Here is a 17887-nt window from a genome sequence, read left to right as displayed (position 1 = left end):
TGTCACGATCTATCATGTGACATGAAAGTGCCTGTCAATCTAGATTTGATTTTTCGCATTATTTTGCTTCCTCTTTTGGTTGTTGTGTGATTCACTGATGCCTCGGACAAAACATTCTGTGACATTTGTTGTGTTTTGTCACGTTTTGTGTGATAATGCCGGCTTTGGTCACTTCCTTGACGGTATGTGATGGTTTAATGTTAAAAAATTACCATATTTTATCAAACCAAAGGTTGGGGTACATTTCTTACCTTGAGAATCTGGTCATGGATTTTCATCCCTTGTTTATCAGCTGGCCCAGTTTCCGTTAATCTTGACACTATGATTCCTTCAGTCTCATTATTGTTGTTTGGCTGAAAAACACAATGAATATAGTAAGAAGTCATCATCATTGGGCAAGAGTAATATCTTTCAATTTGTGAAAGTAATATCAAAATCATTCTGCAAGGATCGTCAGAATATTTGCACGGTTCATGTACTTTGCAATAATCGTGATGACAAATGGATATTCCTTGACATTATGAAAGATTAATTTGTGATAGTTTCGGTTAAGATGATGAAAATATGGCAGCAGTGATTATGGGTCATTCTTTGATAAGATATTGGTTTTGTCCACATCATTTGATGCATTTATGAAGGAATTGGGAGGTTGAGTCACCTTCTGCTTGGTCTCTACTTCTTCAAAGAGGGGTCAGTGGACCTTGGTCACTTTTCATTTATTCATTACTACAAATATCAAATCTTAAGGATCAGTTCACAGAATTTAGTTCATGAAATCTAGGCACTTGCTTTGGTTTAGAAGGTTTAAAGGGTCAATTTGGATGGAAGTGTGGTCTCTTTTCGACTTTCAATTGCCACCTCTTACACACTAAACCCCAAAAGAAGGGCATGCCAAGACATCATAACCCAGCGTATTTACTCATTGGACCAATAACAGGATAACAAGACTGGTACCCCCTTCCACCCTCATACAGTATACTTGGTACAGGCAGTCTCTTCACTGCCTGTACCAAGAGGTATCTGATAACCTAACTTCTCACGAGAAAAAAAGCACAAAAATTCTCGCTTAACAATCATATCATATCGTCTTTTTCACAATTTGTTTGTCAAAAGCGATATCATATAACGGTCACTGTCTTATCAAGTCAATCCACCAAAATGTCTCTCCTCCGCCAACCAGACAAAGAAGTTACCAGACAATCCCAAGAATGGCCAATGTTTTCCTGACAAGTGATGCATTATGTCTTCACAAGAGACATAATTTCTGTAAAGAGTGGTCATATTTCATGTTCACACTCAGAATGCGTTGTTTCCTCGAATATCCTTTGGGATACGTATATCACACCACTCGTACTCGACTGACACCACATATCGCTATCATCACTCTTCCAGCCAACATGGACAACCATGAAAAGCAATTGTGTATCAATCATAGAAGAATCAAGGAATGGCTTATGATCCACACTCTTAGCCACCAGTTCTATTAAAAATATTCAAGTTCGATTCTCATACAGCGCTTTTCCAAAGACAAATCCTTGCTCAAAGCGCTTTGTTATCCCAAAGATGACATGTTTCCAAACAAGTTATATCCATTCACATTTTTCTCTGTATCATATACCCTAATCATAAAAAATCGAACCCAAAGAGAGTGGCACGTTTTTTAAGATGTCATTTTTTCAGTGACTCATTGCTCTTGGCTCAGGTGCTGGACAGGGGCTGTGGCAGTAAGACTTTGCAACACAACCCCCTTGGGTATAATCCGTCCAGTTTTTGCCAAGCAAACCTGGTCTGCCACATCTGTTGAAAGGTGCCATAAACATACATTCTAGCCACATTCGGAGAATAAGGGGAAGTTATGATCCTCTTTTCTCTGGGCTTTTGATGCTCATCTTTTTAAAAGTGACAGAGGTGTCCATTTCTTTACTCTTCAGTGACAGTACATGCTTTCATAATAGTTGCTGTAATGGGGAATCATTATGCCTCGTCGCCACACCTTAGCCATTGACCCTTATTCATCCACCATCACATCATGTTTTTGTACCTAAATCGATTTTTTGATGTCACCCCAACTCATCTTTGCAAGGGGCCCAGGCATATAACTAAATCATATGGATCACGCTTCAGTGAAAGCAAATGTCCTAATAGCATCATCTCCAGTTGACCTTTTGGCAAACTGTGAAAGAGAAATTTGTTTTACCTAGTGATGTTGTGTTGATAGTAAGAGGGTTAATCATCCAAAAGCACTGCTATCATTCCGTCAGTCACAAGAAAAGCTCTAGAAATGAATCAGAGATGGCAGCGTCTTTAACAAATGCTTCATTTTGTTATCAAATATCTTATTCATCCGTTACATCAAGCTCAAAAGACGAGCAAACACGACACAATCTTTTGTGCCATTCTTACGAGGATGAAGGTTTGTTTTCTCACGTTGTCTTGTTGCAGGCGATAATCCGAGAAATCTAACGCTTCGATGACTTGATGTACAACATCGACTCATACGGAACAATCTAGGCTTCTTCTGCCAGCATGTCGAGTTGACAACATGGCAAGCAATAAAGTGCTGACTGAACACAAATGAATGGATGATTGAAGGAAAGACTGCCATTCATCTTCTGTGATACAGTTTCTTCTTCTTCGAGTTGGTTACAACTGTCAACCATGATAAAGTACATAAACTATGTATTTCTGGGAGAAAGTTTAGTGAGGCCATTCACCTCTGATCCTGTTTCACAGCGTTTCCAGTATTTTTGACAGATTTTGAAAGAACTCGAGTAAATATTTGTCAACCCAAAAAGTGAAAGAAGCACCTTTTTTAATACCACTAAGATATCGGAAGGGAGACATGGAAGAAAACTCAAAGCAGGCGTCAATGCACTTGCTCTGAACCCTTTTAACAGAGGTGAACATTTCTATTTCCTCATATGAATACTTTATTGGTTTCTCAACTGGTTTCCCGATGATTTAATCCAGTAAGACAGCCAGTCTGGATGCAACTCCAGTGCAAAAATCGTTGATTTGGAGAGATTCCAAAACAGATATTATGTTATGTAAGACATGGCGATGAGCGCACCAAGCATGAATCTGCAATCAACAGCCTGTGTGCAAGTGCCAACTTCTGTCTTGTCAACGAAGTTGAATTGGTCTGAAAGTCAGTGGTCCTTGTGGACAACATTGCTGCTCTAGATTTACCAGTAAGTATAGTGAAGGAGACAGATTTATAAATCTGGACACATTCCCAAATCAAGACTCTGGAGAAGTTCCAAAACAGATACTGCTAGACGCAGATGATAAGCGTGGCAAGTACTTTACATACAGCATCACTTTTAGTGCCGACTTCTAATTTGTCAACACCACTGTTTTTTCCCCAACATTTTTTTCATGAAATTGAAATGCATTGGCCAGGGACAAATCACTTGAGATGCCACTCTCCCTATGTTTGTAGTGGGAAGTCACCCAGGTGTCTAACATACACCAGTAACCTTGACAATAACGATCACGATAGTATTCTGGAGTAGCGAGACAATTGTAATTAACGATTAGATTGTCCCATCATCAAGCACGCTTCATAAAGCAATGTCAGTTCTTTGAAAGGATGGGTAAGAGGATAGGACCCTGAGGGTTCGCAGCCAAGTTTCTTGATGTTACGTTTTCACCTCATGACAAAGTATACCAGCATGCATGGCTTCATCCTCTCACTTTGAGACAGCTTGAGTCAACTGTAAGAGAGGCTTTGATGAAATCCTTTGCTGAATGTTGGTAATAGGAATTTAAGCATGTCCAGGGGCAGTGTAAGACCTGATTGTCGATTACTGTTACTTGGAACCCTCCAGTCCCTCAAATGATGTAAATCAGGAAATCTTGCACGATACTGACAGTAACATTGCAAACACTTTCATTTCACAAGAAAAAAGCTTAAAGGTACAGTTAAACAGAAAAGAAGATTGACATCGAGACAACTTGAGATATCAAGTTAAAAGGCTTTGATGAAATCCTCTCGTAGATGGTGTTAATTGGAATGTAAGCACATCCAGAGGCAAAGCAAAATTGATTTCTTTTACTGGCAGCGAGTTGTTAAGTCAAGCTATCAATCAGGTCAGTTGACCAGGACGCATGCACAACACAACCTGGACAACTTCATTTGTCAACGAAGGCACAGAAAATTATTTATCATCAAGCAATTCATCTAATAGATTATGTCATGTGAGTCAGCATATTTTTATTGGCACTCTTAATGATTTCCTAATGCTTGGATCTTTTATAAGATAATCGCACATCCAATTCGTAAAGAACATTCATCAATTGTAAATGATCCTGCAGTTTCTTGGCAGAAACGGTGAGGTTGGGGAAAGGTTCCTCTGAATAATCTGGATGATGGTAAAGTCCGGAGAGTTTGATCAAATGAAAGCAATGAGTGATATTTGGAAAGCTGGAGTGGCACTGGCTGGCAGTTACAACGTTGATGTCCCATTGACATCCGTAGTGTTCCAAATCACATAAATACAAATAAACAACCAAATAACTAAGGTACCATACAGGATGCAATGTCCATTTTTGCCATCATGACCGATTTATTCTCCCTTATAATTGCTACTCGTTATCAGATTTAGTTATTTATTACGAATCAGACCAATCTTGTGTTGATTTAGGGTCGTGACTCAAAAGATGCACAAAAACTAGCCAACCATTAAAAGTGGACATTGCGTCTGATGGGGAAAATAACAAGATGAAATTAATGGCTCTTTCAAGATTCATTTTATCATGATGTCGACGGACAACAGTGAAATGGGTGTGGGTCATAACCAGAGGGCAGTATGGGTAAAAGTTATGGCCAAAGGAATCTGACCTTCGACTACACCGAATCCATATCAGACTCTCATTTTCAGAACATCAAATTTTTATCTGAAAATAGCACCAGCACTAGCAGAAGACTTGTGTCTGCACAAGCATGGGCATCAAAGTATGCAACACTTCTGTCATACTGCTAAAATTTTATGGCTTTTATGAATGGCTGCATGGAGTGCCAATCTTACCTCTTAAAAGCACTGTGCCAATTTGTCACAGTATGGTGGCGAAGATTGGTAGTGAATGAATGCCGCATAGCCCAAGATCAAAGGATCCGATGAAATTATGTTACCGAACCATCTAATTATGTTTCATTATCAGAAAGTTGTCCGTCAATTTGAAATCAAAACAGATATTTGTAGAGTTGTAGATGAAACACGTTTTCTGCAGTTTCTGTTGTATTTTTCAATGATGATGATGATGATGATGGTATATTTTGATGGTACAGATGGATGTATACTCTAAAATAAGGGCTGAAATTTGTTTCAAGATGGCCTGGATTAGCAGCCATCCTAGACTATTCACTCCTATAAACTATTTCATGAAAAGTTTTTCTGTTTTCTGTGCTACACTTTCTGATTGAAATCACCAAAGATTTAAGGGCCATTTTCTCATGAAATGGACCGTATAGACCTAATAGCTGCTTCTGACCACCTCTGTCTGTTCCTTTACTGGACCTTTAGTTCAGGTGTATAAATGAATAAATACTATCAATGATTAACCCACAGCTCACATACCCTCAAACTACTATAGATAACTTGTACGGCTTCTTCTTTCCCTTATTCAAGGCACAAGCCTTTAGGGAGCATCAACAAATCTAAGGATATTGCCTTGTCAACTCCAGTAATCATCAACAGTCCATGGGTGGCATATGAATGAAGACCTAAGATCAACATTAGGGAAAGCCATCCTCGTTCCTTATCAGCTGGAACTTTGGTGCATGCTATAGCAAGCTGAACTGTTGATCATTCTCATCTTTGTCCATGTCCATGCCTTTGCATCAATGCAAGCTAGGCTCTAAGAGACCAAAACCAGCATCAACATTGGCCTTTTTACTGTTGCCTCTTGAACTTCTCAGTAATAGAAGCAATTTCTTGACCAACCAAAACTTCTTCAAGCCATTGCTTTCTTTCCAAAACCACATCCTTGCATCAACAGCATCAACCTGGCATGGCACTTCCCCACCTCTGAAGCTTTCTCAATTTCTAATCAAAGAAGCAATTTGTTGACCATGTCATACCTAATTGGCTGCACCATATCTTGCCAAGAGCGAAAGGTCCGTTTCCCAGCAATTGCTAAGAATGGAACTGATTGGCTGGTCTCATAACCACAGGTGGTAGGGTTTTACGGGTGACGGGAGTTCAGATACTTGGAAAGTCAGCAGGATTACAGTATCATGGTTGTGATTCCTGCTGTTGACAAGTATATTAGGGTGGCTCAATTTGGTTTTCTTAGTCAGTGTTGAAGGAAATTGACCTTTTGCTCAAGAAAGTAATATTTCTTCTGCCTTAAGTGTTTGTGGCTCCCCCAAAGCAATGCCGTACCAAAAGACTTTGTCAAGTAACAGCTTGCCTACCATATCAAATGAATTGTCTGATTGGTATGATTGATTACTTGAGGGATAGATTAAACTTCAAAACGTCTTCTGGGAACATGGTGATTAAACCGTTTTACCTATTGGGACCCTCAAGGAGCTGGATGATTATGAAACTTGTTGAGCTGTTCAGTATTCTGCGCATTCGTTCATCCTCTGATTCATCAACAACTTGGGCAGATGAGCTGCTCATAAAGTCTGTTTGAAATCGGACAGCATCTCTCAAATTATGTTGTGCTGATTTTGATATTTAATCAGGCACACACAAATGACACAAGTAAAAGGAGAGTTATGAGTATGAATGTCACTGCATCCTTCAACCCTGTTGACTCACCCTGCTGCCCAGGCAAAACTGCAAGGGACACACTGCAGCAACACTCTGATTACGGAACTTGTTGATCTACTCAGAATTCAGGGTACCCTTTCAGCCTGTTGAGTCAACATCCAGGGAGACATTGGTGTCTGATTCATTGAGTTATCCATCAAATCACCAGTCACTGGCTTGTCTAGGTATGGCTTCAGTGTCATACACAAGGACTGATTTGCTGTCAGCATTTGAGCCCAGTCACGACTCCGGAACTGAGATATTTGCTGACCATGCAGATAATCAATCATCAGAAAAGCTGTCATGACTGAGGCTGGAGGTTGTGACATGCGTAAAATTAGCTGATTTTGAGTAATACTAATTGTTTATGCATACTAGCAGGTATATCTTTTGCTGTGATACTCAAATAGCGCTGGCATTCGCACTGACAGTTGGAAACTTTCTTTTCTCTCAATCATCTAAACCATACAGTAGCAAGCTGAACAAACTGATCATCTTTTCTCCTTTAAGACTAGAACTGATTAATAATCTGAACAAACTCATTTTCTCTACTTTAAAGACCAAACTGAATAATAAACCACATAATCCCTCAGGATGAATAAACACTATCAGATTTGTGCATTTGTCTGCATGTCTTAGCTAACCTCGTCATTCATGAAATTTTAATTGATTTATTCAGGCTATCAATATCAATTAGGGGAAAAATTTACTCAGCTCGTTATCATGCTGAATCAATGCATGCTAACGAGGACAAACTCGCCTTACCATAACTTTAACTTGGGAGTCTCAAGTTAAGGAATAAAATATGAATAATTCCACAAATACAGCTCATAAATGAACCAGAATATGCAAGAATACAGGTCAGGAATTGCTCAAAAGTGAATGTACAGTATGTGATGTTTTCTTCACAATGTCTACTTCTTTTATTCATTCAAAGAAGATACTTGGCTTAGCCTCAGTTAAAGATGCTGAGATTTGTGCAAGCAAAGCTGATCAAAATGATAATTTTCAGATTTTGATTCATAATAATTATTGCTTGATTAGAATTCAGTAATTTGTCTTTGTTTGTTATGCATACTATCCGTCTCAATCATATTTCACGACAGACATAGTACTCCCTTTTGGCAGAATGGTCGGCTGTGGTAAATTTGATTAAATTTTGGAATGTTTTATAAATTGAATTAGCATATGAATCATAAATGAAGAGGATTAGGTAAACCAAATATTTTTGTAGAAAAGGATGTAAATCAATGCAAAATGTTTGGAAGACTTTTGTTGGATTTGCCTCTAATAGTCTTGAAGTTAGAGGTGTTTGGTTGGGAAGGGACAGCGGGGTCATTTGTAAGTCTCCATTCTACCATCATCCTGTCTCCTGCTCAGTACATCAGAAGGATCCATGAGACAATTTTGCTTCTGATTCACAAAGAAAATATGTTGTTTCATCCATAATTTAACCCACTATTCATTCACCTTTCGCCTTCTCCCTTCACATGAAAATTCCTCTTTAGAGGCTCGACTGATTGCTTTTGCACATCATTCAACAATCCAAAACAGCTTAGAAAGTAATCTGATGACCATCAAGAGAAAACATAAGATTCCAAAGCAGTTTGATGCAAAACTTTTGCTCCGATCACACACCCTGGTAGTTTTGCGCATCCAGGATGATTCCCTCAAGACAGGTCATTACGACCGCTACTGATGACCATCTGTTGGCCGAATAGATCGGAAACGATTCCTTTGAAGGTGTCAATTTGATTTGTTGGCACTATTGCCTCATTGTGGCGATTTCCGTTGTTGCTTGGATGAGGGAAATGAGTTGATGAGGGGGGCGAGGTGTGGGATGGGGGATGCATGCTATCATTTAGATCTCATTACTTGCCAAGTTTCACTCGATCATTTCCCCTGTTTAAACAACTCTTGGAGCAATGTACCATCATTTCCATTTGATTTGCCAATGGTTTCTATAACTTAAACAGCCCCCCCCCCCCCCATCATCTGGAAAAAAGGTTTTTATGTATGTGACAGGATCAAACCTGTTTCATAAAGGGGATATGATAACTCATTACGACATAAATTGATATGTCCTAACAACTTTCATCATGTCGTCCTTGTCCAAGTTAAATCAAATCATTTCCACAAGGATAAATTTTCAAAGATTGTTAGAGCTAAAACAAGCAATCTAATTGCAAGAACAAGCAAAATCGAGTTTGGTGATGATGAGTAATGAATCAGAATACATGTACATGTAAACTACATTTCAAAACAGATAGTGGTAAAATGAAGTGGATAGAACCATTTCAAATAAGCAAAACCATTTTAATTGAAACAGCATCTACTAAATTTGCCTGTTTGATGGTCCTCAACCCCTCTTAAACCGAGGACAAAACTCCAAATCCACTAATTACTATCAATCTCTAATTAAACTATTCCCTTATCCTCTCAAAGAATGCAGACGCACAGAAACTGTGTCAATGAATATTTGATTCCAACTTATCAATGTTTAGCTTTACCATTGTGTTGAAAACAGAACAAAATGAACTATTTTCAAAATCAATATTGGACAATGGTTAGTTTTAGGAACAGAAACATCAACAGAAAAAGGAGTGATAGATTTCACCGTGAAGTATCGAAGGATGCCAGAATTGAACAGATAGCAACTGTTATCCATCTATTTCATGGATAAATGCATAAACCAGAGTAAAACAGTAAAATGAACCTTTTTTCACAGAAGAATACACAGAGATACCTAAGGTGAATTCAACTAGGCAAGTTGGGTTGAGATACTGGTACCACCTGCAACCATCACCTCAAAAAAATCTTGGCAGGTTTCGCATAGACCAACTTTGCTTGTCCATTTTACAACCAGATCTGGGTTGGAGGACCTCAATTGAAGTCTCATGATACTGGCAAAGCTCTGTCCAGTCCTGAATTATCTGCAGCAATTTAGGAGAAATGCCTTTTTGATGTGGCTGATTAGAGAGACTAGAATCAGAGCTATGACTCTCTAAAAGATACATAAAAAAGACATACTGTATTGGGCAGGGAAGAAGGGAGTAAAGGCCTGGGCTACTTACAGAATATCCTCCCATTATGTTAAAGCCAAGTGATCCTTTATCCCTTTCAAGGATTATGGAGAGCTTCTGTTCCTCGTGCTACAAAAAAACGATGAGAATGAATGAAAATATCAGAGGCATTTTGAAATCTGTATGTGTAAGGTCACATGATTCTGAGCAGAACCACCCAATGAAGAAGGTCTACATTGTAAATGGTTTAGAATGATCTTTCATACTGAAGTGCAATGCTCTCCCATGATGCTCTCATGCAATGACCTGAGAATCCATTGGGTCAGGACTTATATAACAAGAAACTGATAAGACAGGCCTATTGTGACTACAGCTTTCTTGAATAGGAATAGGCAGTATCCACTGTATTACACATTGGCATGAGGCACTATTTTCATGTACAGTGGGCCCCTATGGCCATAGCATCTTACAAAACTTCTATGCTGTACATCCTCCCTATACTTATATTTGTATTCAAAAAACTTTCTATTTCCCATCGCTGAGCAAATAAAGCAGATTCTCAAGCATCCTTGTCATATGATAACGACCCCAAGTCTCGCAAAATATTGATGCATGATGGAGTTGATATCTAAAGACATACTTACATTATAAAGTCCATCCTCATAAAACACAAATGAGATATTTCTCACAACCTAATGCAATGAAATTATTGAGAAGGCAAATGCCTATATCTCAATTTAGAAATCATCTGTATACAGACATGACAGACAGGCTGTTTTTCAATGCAGATTCTGTGCTCATTTTAAGAACAATATCTCAGTCCTTCAATTAGGATATGAATGGAACATCCAGGATTTCTTCAGACAGTGAAGGTTGAGATCATTGAAAGACATTATCATGAAATCACTGATCAGGCCTCTCAATGATGGGACCTACTCAATGAACATTACCCTGACAATGCTTGGCTGGGCGAAACAACAACTAAGTAGCCTGGTTGTGACATCCTGAAAATGCTGGTTGTGACAATCTGCAGTTGAGGACAACCTACCTTGTAACAACATGATTTAGATGACAATCCAGTCAGTTGTATTCGATAATCATCCAACTTTTTCTGAAACTCCTGTGCTTGATTTTGAAGCTTGTTGTGCAAATTTGTGATCTGATTTAGATAGGACCTTTCCCTCTTGAGATATTTCGTCGTCAACCTTTTCACCTCCTCTTGTAAATTATCTATCCTTGTTTCCTGTGATGTAGAATGGGTCCTAAGGGCCTCTAAACAACTGTGCTTGTCCATTGAATTGTACAGGAGGACCAGCCCACAACCCTTGTCGCAAATACCGACAGGTCTGAATTCGCACGTGTCCGTCTCATGTTGCGACAGCTCCGAAATTACAACCACCTCAGGACAACCCATATTCCTACATCGAGACGGTTTAAAGGGACAAATCTCGGTATGTTCCGGCAAATTAATGAGTGTAAACACCTCTTCACATCCTGAAGAATGATAACTACATCTTACTTGCATATTTAGAATCGTCCGACGAAGATCCAAGTTGTTTTTTAGGTCACTTGTTGTCAGAGGTTGGCAGTTTTTCGGACATTGCCGGTGACGAAATATCCACGGTAAAATGCAACCCGAGCAAAAGACATGGCCACACAGTGTCTCTAAAGGATTATCCAGAACCCCTTCACATAAACTGCATCGCTTTTGGTCGTCAATACTGCTAAGAAACTGGTCCGAACGAAAGCCCATGCTTTCTCATCAGTCTTTGGCGCTTATACCACTACTAAGTATCTGGATAAACGCTGCATGTGATTCTGACTCTGACGTACCACGCGCCAGAGTCAATCGATGATCTACGCGTTGATGATCGGAGATTCGATATACAGCGCCGCGGCGTCTTCGGCGGGCGGGTCGGAACACACGGATTTGAGAAAAAAATAGGGCATTAATTTTTGCCAGAAGTACGATCAAGAATTCATAAAGACTATATTCTTGGTACTATTTAATGAAAAAACAATTTCCTTTAGAATAGGGGATGCTTTTCTTTATCCCGCTGCATGAAGTAACTTTTGAGCGTGACAACGGGCATAGAAATGATTACCCATGTGCCGGACTCCGGAGTACTGTAAAATCAGCTAAGAGCCGTCCCGACTTTGGAAAGGATGCCGCGTGGCCTGGAACCATGATAATGATAGTACCACTAACTTGGTTTGTGGGAAGGCATCATCAGATTCTTTGGGCTTGAACAAGACACTAAATCATCTCAAGCTAATTTGAGGTTGCAATGCCATAGGACATCCCTGGGACAATCAACCAATTTATCCCTGGTAGTGGTATTCAATATGCAAGTCACCCACCCAACCCATCCTCATGTCACTTATGACTATCTCTTCCCACGCACAGTACATGTAAGAGAAGTAACTGTCGTTTGTTTCTACCGAACAAGTTCTCAATTACAGAGACAGACAAAATGGTTCTGAATGACCGTCTTCAACAAACGTTTAGCTGATATCTTTAAACATAGATGGCAGCACTGAATGTATCTGCTTCACCGACGACCACAACAGTATGGCGGTCACTTCAAAAATAATTTCGAAAAATCTCTCACAAAAGTCGCAGTTTCGTCCACAAATCTAGCAAATATTGTACTCATTTGTCACACATTTGTCGGTTAGTAAAGCAATCTTGAATATTAATGCATGTTTATGGTGATCATGCTGAGACAAAGCATTTGAAATGGGTGATTTCAGAACAAAACATTGGAGTTTACATTGACACAGGGTGTATCCAAAAAAAACAACAACTTTTGAAGTAATTGTCAAATTTGAACTTTGACGGACAAAAAAGTGATGACTTTTTGACAGTGACACTCACCCACTGATGCTGTCTTACTTGTCTCTGATTTCAGATACATTGAGATTCTCTACGTAGTCGTACTTACTTGACTACGACCTGTCCTTCCTTGGGACCTTGATCAGCAAAAATGTCGGTGGAGGCCTACAAAGCAGAGATGGAGTTCCTGAGGGAAGAACTAGCCCAAAAGGAGAAAGATGTAGCCAGAGCTGCAGAAATTGGAAAGTGCTTGCTCGAAACCAATCAAGACCTGGAGGAACAAATGGAGAAGCAACAGAAGGATAATCAGTTGAAAATAGATGTAAGTTAATGAAAGTATGTAGGAGATGATAGCTGGGAGGACCTTAGAAATGGCTCATCCATGGTAATTAATCAGAAAAGTTATAATTGTATCATTTTAATCAGCCAGACTTTGAGCACTTGACTTTGCACAAAAAAAACATCTGGGCAGCTCCATCAAGGAGTACCGAGGACAGTGACACCTAATGCAACTGTCCTAGGTGCCATTATATATATATTTTGAAATTCGACCCCATTACGTTGCACGTATAGAGAAGTATGCCAGCTCTATTAGCTTACGTTTTCTTTCAGGAAATCAACCAGGAATGTTACACCCTCAAGAAGAAATTGGAAAGCAAGAACTTCATGGAACAAAATTACCTTGATGATATTGAGAAGATGAAGGCAGAATTGAGGAAACACCGGAATAATCAAGAGACTGCTGCGGAACTAGAACTACAAGTTAAACTAGCAGAACTAAAGAAACAGGTGAGTTTGGGACCAGACATGTGCGATGTATGTAATTTTCCATTGGTAGAAATAGATAGAAACATGTAGCTATCCATTCCAATATAAAGGACCTGTAAAGCTGACACATCAGAACATAGAGTTTTATCAAAAAAAGAAATCTAAGAAGTATTTATTCTTGATTCCATTTGATTTCCAGAATGGATATCTCCAGCAAGAGTTAGAGAAGACCCAGTTGTCAGAGAAGCAGTCATTGGAAAAAATCAATGATCTGAGTGAAGAAGTTGAGAGTCTACGATCCCAGCTTTCGCTGCAGGAGAGTCGCTTCAATGATACCTGCAGTGAGGAGATGGCAAAACTATTGTCTGAGGTCGCTAATTTACAGAAAGAAAAGGTAACTGAGGATTAGTATATCCAGGCAGGTTTTGTGTTAAGGAGTTCTCTTGTGAACTGTCAGAATCACTTTGTGTAAATATTTGTTGTATTTTTGGCCCGAGTATGATAGAAACCAAAGAAAAAGATATGGGTCTGCAGCATAGTGGAACATTGGATGAGAAAGAGTGAGATAATTAATGTGGTCTTCTGTCATGTTTTGTAGTGTGAAGTCACAAATGATCTAAAGGATTCGCAGGCAAAGTTGGAACAATACGACATGCAGGTGCGTCATCTGCAGGCAAGATTTGAATCATCCAGAGAAGAACTTGAAGAGAAGGAGTGTCAAGTCTGCTCTTTTCAAAACAGTATTGAGGTAAGTGAATAATTTGGAGTTCAAGTGCCTACTTGTCATTCAGACTTGAAGCTGAGATGTCCCTGGTTTGAAAGAGCAGTGGGATGTCCATGAAGGAACTCTTTATCCGGATGGTATCTCTCCAGTCTATAATTCAACTTGGTCTGAACAATCTCCATAACAGTATGTATTTTACAGAGAAAACTGGAAAGCAATTTTCAACTTCTGTTTCAGAAATTCAAAGTAGAAATCTTAGACCTGCAGGCTCAGCTGGATGCTGCCCGTTCTCAAAACGTTGATCTGAACAAAAAAGGAAACTCCTTGTTTGCTGAAGTCGATGACCGGCGCTGTGGAGCGGAGAGGGAACTGAAGTCATTGAGGTCACGATATGAGACAGAGCATAAGAACAATGAGATTCTGAAACAGCAGCTCCACCGACTAAAGGTAGGTACATGTAGTATGATTGATAGATGATAATAGGTTCTAAACTCAATCCATTTTCTGAGGTTGAGTATTTACTGAGTGAGACACCCAAACCTGTACATCAGTTGCACTCAGTCTTGTGTATAAATATCATATCCACAGAAGCAGCTCAAGAATGGCTTTTGTTCGCATCCATTCCCTGCTACCTGAGTTATTTTTCTTGACTTAAGCTCAAAGTGCATCTTCTGTTCTGTCTTCAGATGCGGATACCAAGTTTGCTTCAGGCCAATGTAGGACGTGGCGACTCGGCTTATGTGGAAAGTCTTGAGAAACGCATTGCTCACGTGAAGGCTGAGAATGAGATGTTGAGGACGAAATCTGGACGTCTTGAATTGGATCTTGAAAAAGTCGAGTCCAAAGTCCGTGAAGAATTGACCAAGTTCAACAGTGATAAGAACAACAGGGAATACTCAGAATTCATGCAAGGCCTACTTGCAGTAAAAAGGTAAACATCTAAGAGTCTACATCAGGATGCTTTAACAGGCTTTTTAGTCAGTTATGGCTTTGGACAAATGGCTGTTGTTTGATTGGGTGAAAGACTGGATAGTAGGCTCAATGTCCAGTTTGATAGATGAAGAAAATCAAAGTTCTTCCAGAGATAGAGTCATGGATGGAGTCATAGGATTTGAAATGTAATTATTAGAGCCGAAGAAGACTCTGAGAGAGGTCTGCCAATTCATCATAAATATTCTCCACATTCTGTGACATAATGATAATGAGGAATTAACTTGGGAGTATCATTATGATTTTCAGTGAGGAGATCACCAGACTAAAGGAATCCCTGCAGAAGAAAGAACTCCAACTCCTTCTGGAGGTGGACAGTAAGGCCATTGCTGAAAAAAAGGCCTATCAAGTGCAGACACAGTTGGATCAGGCAGCCATCGACACCACGAAACTCAAACTCAAAATTGAGGAACTGAAACTAAAATATGAGCCTGGTAAGTGTAGTACCAGCAGTCTTTTGAAGTAGTGGACTCCTGATTGTCCTCTTGGCAATTCAACAACATTACAATGACTGGTGCCAGTTGTGGCAGTTTTCAAACCATTTCTACTTTGTTTCAGATTCAGTAAAAGTTGGTAAGAAAATGGAAAGGAGGCATTACGAGAAAATCCCAATGCCGGATGAATCAGCAGTGACATTCACAGAAGAACGCCGACCAGTCAAGGGACTCGTGGACAGACCGCAAATTAAGAAACAACAGAGAGAAACAGTCGACGAAAAGGAAAACAAACCGAAGTTAAAATTGACTGTCAGAAAAACTGTTAGCATTTCGGATGATGTGGACGTGAAGGAAATGAGCTTTAATGATGCGTCAGTGCATGAACAGAAAGTTCCTGGGGAGGAGAGGGAGGGGGCCATTGGTGATGTGCCTAAGACAAAGGTCAAGGGCAAAGTGCATCATAATGTGAAATATGTGTCAAGTCAAGTGAATGAGAACGATCAGTGCAAACAGCAGTAGGTTTAGGACTGAGATATCGTGTGGTGCTTTAATTTTGTAAGACTGAGAATAAGTTGTTCAAAATGGGAAGAGCTGTACTGCATGTTGAGACAATGGCAAGGACTGTAGTAAAACAAGTAAACTATCATTGACAAATGCTTCACTCAAACATGGACAATGAGTGTACCAAGAAAAAATATTTTTTTAGACTATACCGACTTGGGAATGAAACTGGAGTGTATGCATGAATATCTTTCTGTAACTATATATTGAATTTCTCCAACGATGATTTTGTGTATTCTGCGAACTGTACTATGTAGATATTAAATAAATGATCATATAGTAAAATGAAACCTTGTCTTCAATATTTTCATCTTACTCAAGTACCATACACGATGTAATCCATGACTAGGAGACTTTGGATTGAGACTCAAGAGGAGATTGGATATCCTCTGTGAGTACATATATCATGTTCATGTATGGGAATTGATCGAAGACAAGCTTTGGGGTCATTAAGGTTATTTCTCTTGGCTCCTTACCCATGCAGCTGAGGGATAATATCAAATGCCATTTTTTATACCTGGTTAGGCACACAGCCACATTTGTCAAATGAAAAGGTTGTGGAATTTTTTGGAAGAATTGACCATCAATGGAACACTGTAAAATCGGCCAAGAGCCACTTACAACTCTAATGTAAGTTGAACAAGAGACTGATCCAGACTACAGATTGTTGATGGCAGTTTGGGAGTGGAGACCATAGTGAAGGAGAAAACATGCACCTTCTGGCCAGCCAGCCGAAATGCCAGTACACAGACTACTTTGTTCTGATGTGGTGTCTTGTTCAACAACTGGTAGGTTAGGACGCCAAGGCCTCAAGCCTCAAAGGCAGCCATCCTATGCCATAAGGCCGAAGTTACATAGACCTCATTCGTTCATTTCCCAGGACTCATTTTCCCCTTTTGCTTTCATTCCTCGGTGAATGCACCGAGGAATGAAAGAAAAACCCGGAAAGCGACTCGTGGTAAATGAACGAATGAGGTCTATGTTACTTCGGCCTAAGAGGCAGCTTCAGGATGACTGGAAGTACCAAGATCACCTGTATCAATGCCACTGGTACCAAACATATACTAACTGCTCAATCCATGCCAGAATTGACCAGTGAACATCTCCAAGAATGTCTCCTGGACCAGGATATGCAACAGCAATTCTGGCCAGCAGACACCAATGGCCAGGACTGAAAAGCCATCTTGGTCAGGCACACAACCACATATGTCAAATGGAAAAGCTGTGGATGTCCTGGTCAAATCTTTGGAAAGGTGGACCATCAGTGCAACATTGTCAAATCATTTGAGCTAGAGTCTGATCCAGACTAATCCAGCCTATAGGTCTTTATGGCCGTTTGGTACTTGAGACACAGTGTAGGAGAAAACTTGCACCTTTTGGCGAGCCAGTCACCATGCCTGTACAGATGTGGTGTGTTCAGCCTCAAAGAACCCAATCCCATGCTACAAGAGGCAGCTACAGGATGACTGGAAGTACATTTACCGGGATCACCTGCAGCAAAACCAGTGGTACCAACTGCTCATACAACTGAATGCCAATGCCAGATACCAGATTGTCCCATGCACCAGAATATAAGCCAATGATTCTGGCCAGCAGACACCCATGCCCAGGAAAAGCTGTGTGGATTACACAAGATGAAAGGAAAAGCCACTTCATCTCCGCTACAGAAATGAAGTTAAACATGCGAACAGACTAATCCCTAATGAACAAAAGTGCATGTTCAACTACATGTAGTGCTCTTTCCCGGTGATGTTTGAGAATGTCCATCCAAGGTTGTGGCGATGTCC

At 39.9% G+C, this 17887-nt stretch overlaps 3 protein-coding genes across 3 annotated transcripts in view; 2 read left to right on the top strand and 1 right to left on the bottom strand.

Annotated features, from left to right (window-relative positions):
- Positions 1 to 11537, bottom strand: part of LOC135490636 (E3 ubiquitin-protein ligase PDZRN3-B-like) — a 284538-nt gene extending 273001 nt beyond the window's left edge. The window contains exons 1-3 of the mRNA XM_064775914.1: positions 10833 to 11537; positions 9836 to 9913; positions 252 to 353 (exon numbers count right to left, since the gene is read on the bottom strand). Of these exons, the coding sequence (XP_064631984.1) occupies positions 252 to 353; positions 9836 to 9913; positions 10833 to 11537 (885 nt within the window). The remainder of the gene's footprint in view (positions 1 to 251; positions 354 to 9835; positions 9914 to 10832) is intronic.
- An 830-nt stretch (positions 11538 to 12367) lies between these two features.
- LOC135490903 (protein Spindly-like) lies at positions 12368 to 13797 on the top strand. Its single transcript, XM_064776482.1, has 4 exons — positions 12368 to 12458; positions 12697 to 12942; positions 13233 to 13409; positions 13588 to 13797. The coding sequence occupies exons 2-4, from the start codon at positions 12772 to 12774 to the stop codon at positions 13795 to 13797; spliced, it is 558 nt and encodes a 185-aa protein (XP_064632552.1). The 5' UTR covers positions 12368 to 12458; positions 12697 to 12771.
- Positions 13798 to 14002: 205 nt separating this feature from the next.
- Positions 14003 to 16280, top strand: LOC135491533 (protein Spindly-like). Its single transcript, XM_064777499.1, has 5 exons — positions 14003 to 14136; positions 14350 to 14559; positions 14799 to 15043; positions 15352 to 15536; positions 15661 to 16280. The coding sequence occupies exons 1-5, from the start codon at positions 14041 to 14043 to the stop codon at positions 16056 to 16058; spliced, it is 1134 nt and encodes a 377-aa protein (XP_064633569.1). The 5' UTR covers positions 14003 to 14040; the 3' UTR covers positions 16059 to 16280.
- The last annotated feature ends 1607 nt before the right edge of the window (positions 16281 to 17887 follow it).

This window comes from Lineus longissimus, chromosome 7 (assembly GCF_910592395.1).
Source record: "Lineus longissimus chromosome 7, tnLinLong1.2, whole genome shotgun sequence".
NCBI classification, from domain to species: Eukaryota; Metazoa; Nemertea; class Pilidiophora; order Heteronemertea; family Lineidae; genus Lineus; species Lineus longissimus.
Note: the sequence above shows the minus strand (reverse complement) of the source record. Positions and strands in the feature narration are given on the sequence as shown.

Excerpts from the sequence above, each read along its gene's own strand:
- LOC135490903 (XM_064776482.1), top strand. The coding sequence starts at position 12,772 with ATGTCGGTGGAGGCCTACAAAGCAGAGATGGAGTTCCTGAGGGAAGAA. Across the intron at positions 12,943-13,232 it reads ATAATCAGTTGAAAATAGAT|GAAATCAACCAGGAATGTTA; the intron begins GTAAGTTAATGA and ends GTTTTCTTTCAG. Across the intron at positions 13,410-13,587 it reads TAGCAGAACTAAAGAAACAG|AATGGATATCTCCAGCAAGA; the intron begins GTGAGTTTGGGA and ends TTTGATTTCCAG.
- LOC135491533 (XM_064777499.1), top strand. The coding sequence starts at position 14,041 with ATGCAGGTGCGTCATCTGCAGGCAAGATTTGAATCATCCAGAGAAGAA. Across the intron at positions 14,137-14,349 it reads CTTTTCAAAACAGTATTGAG|AAATTCAAAGTAGAAATCTT; the intron begins GTAAGTGAATAA and ends CTTCTGTTTCAG. Across the intron at positions 15,044-15,351 it reads GGCCTACTTGCAGTAAAAAG|TGAGGAGATCACCAGACTAA; the intron begins GTAAACATCTAA and ends TATGATTTTCAG.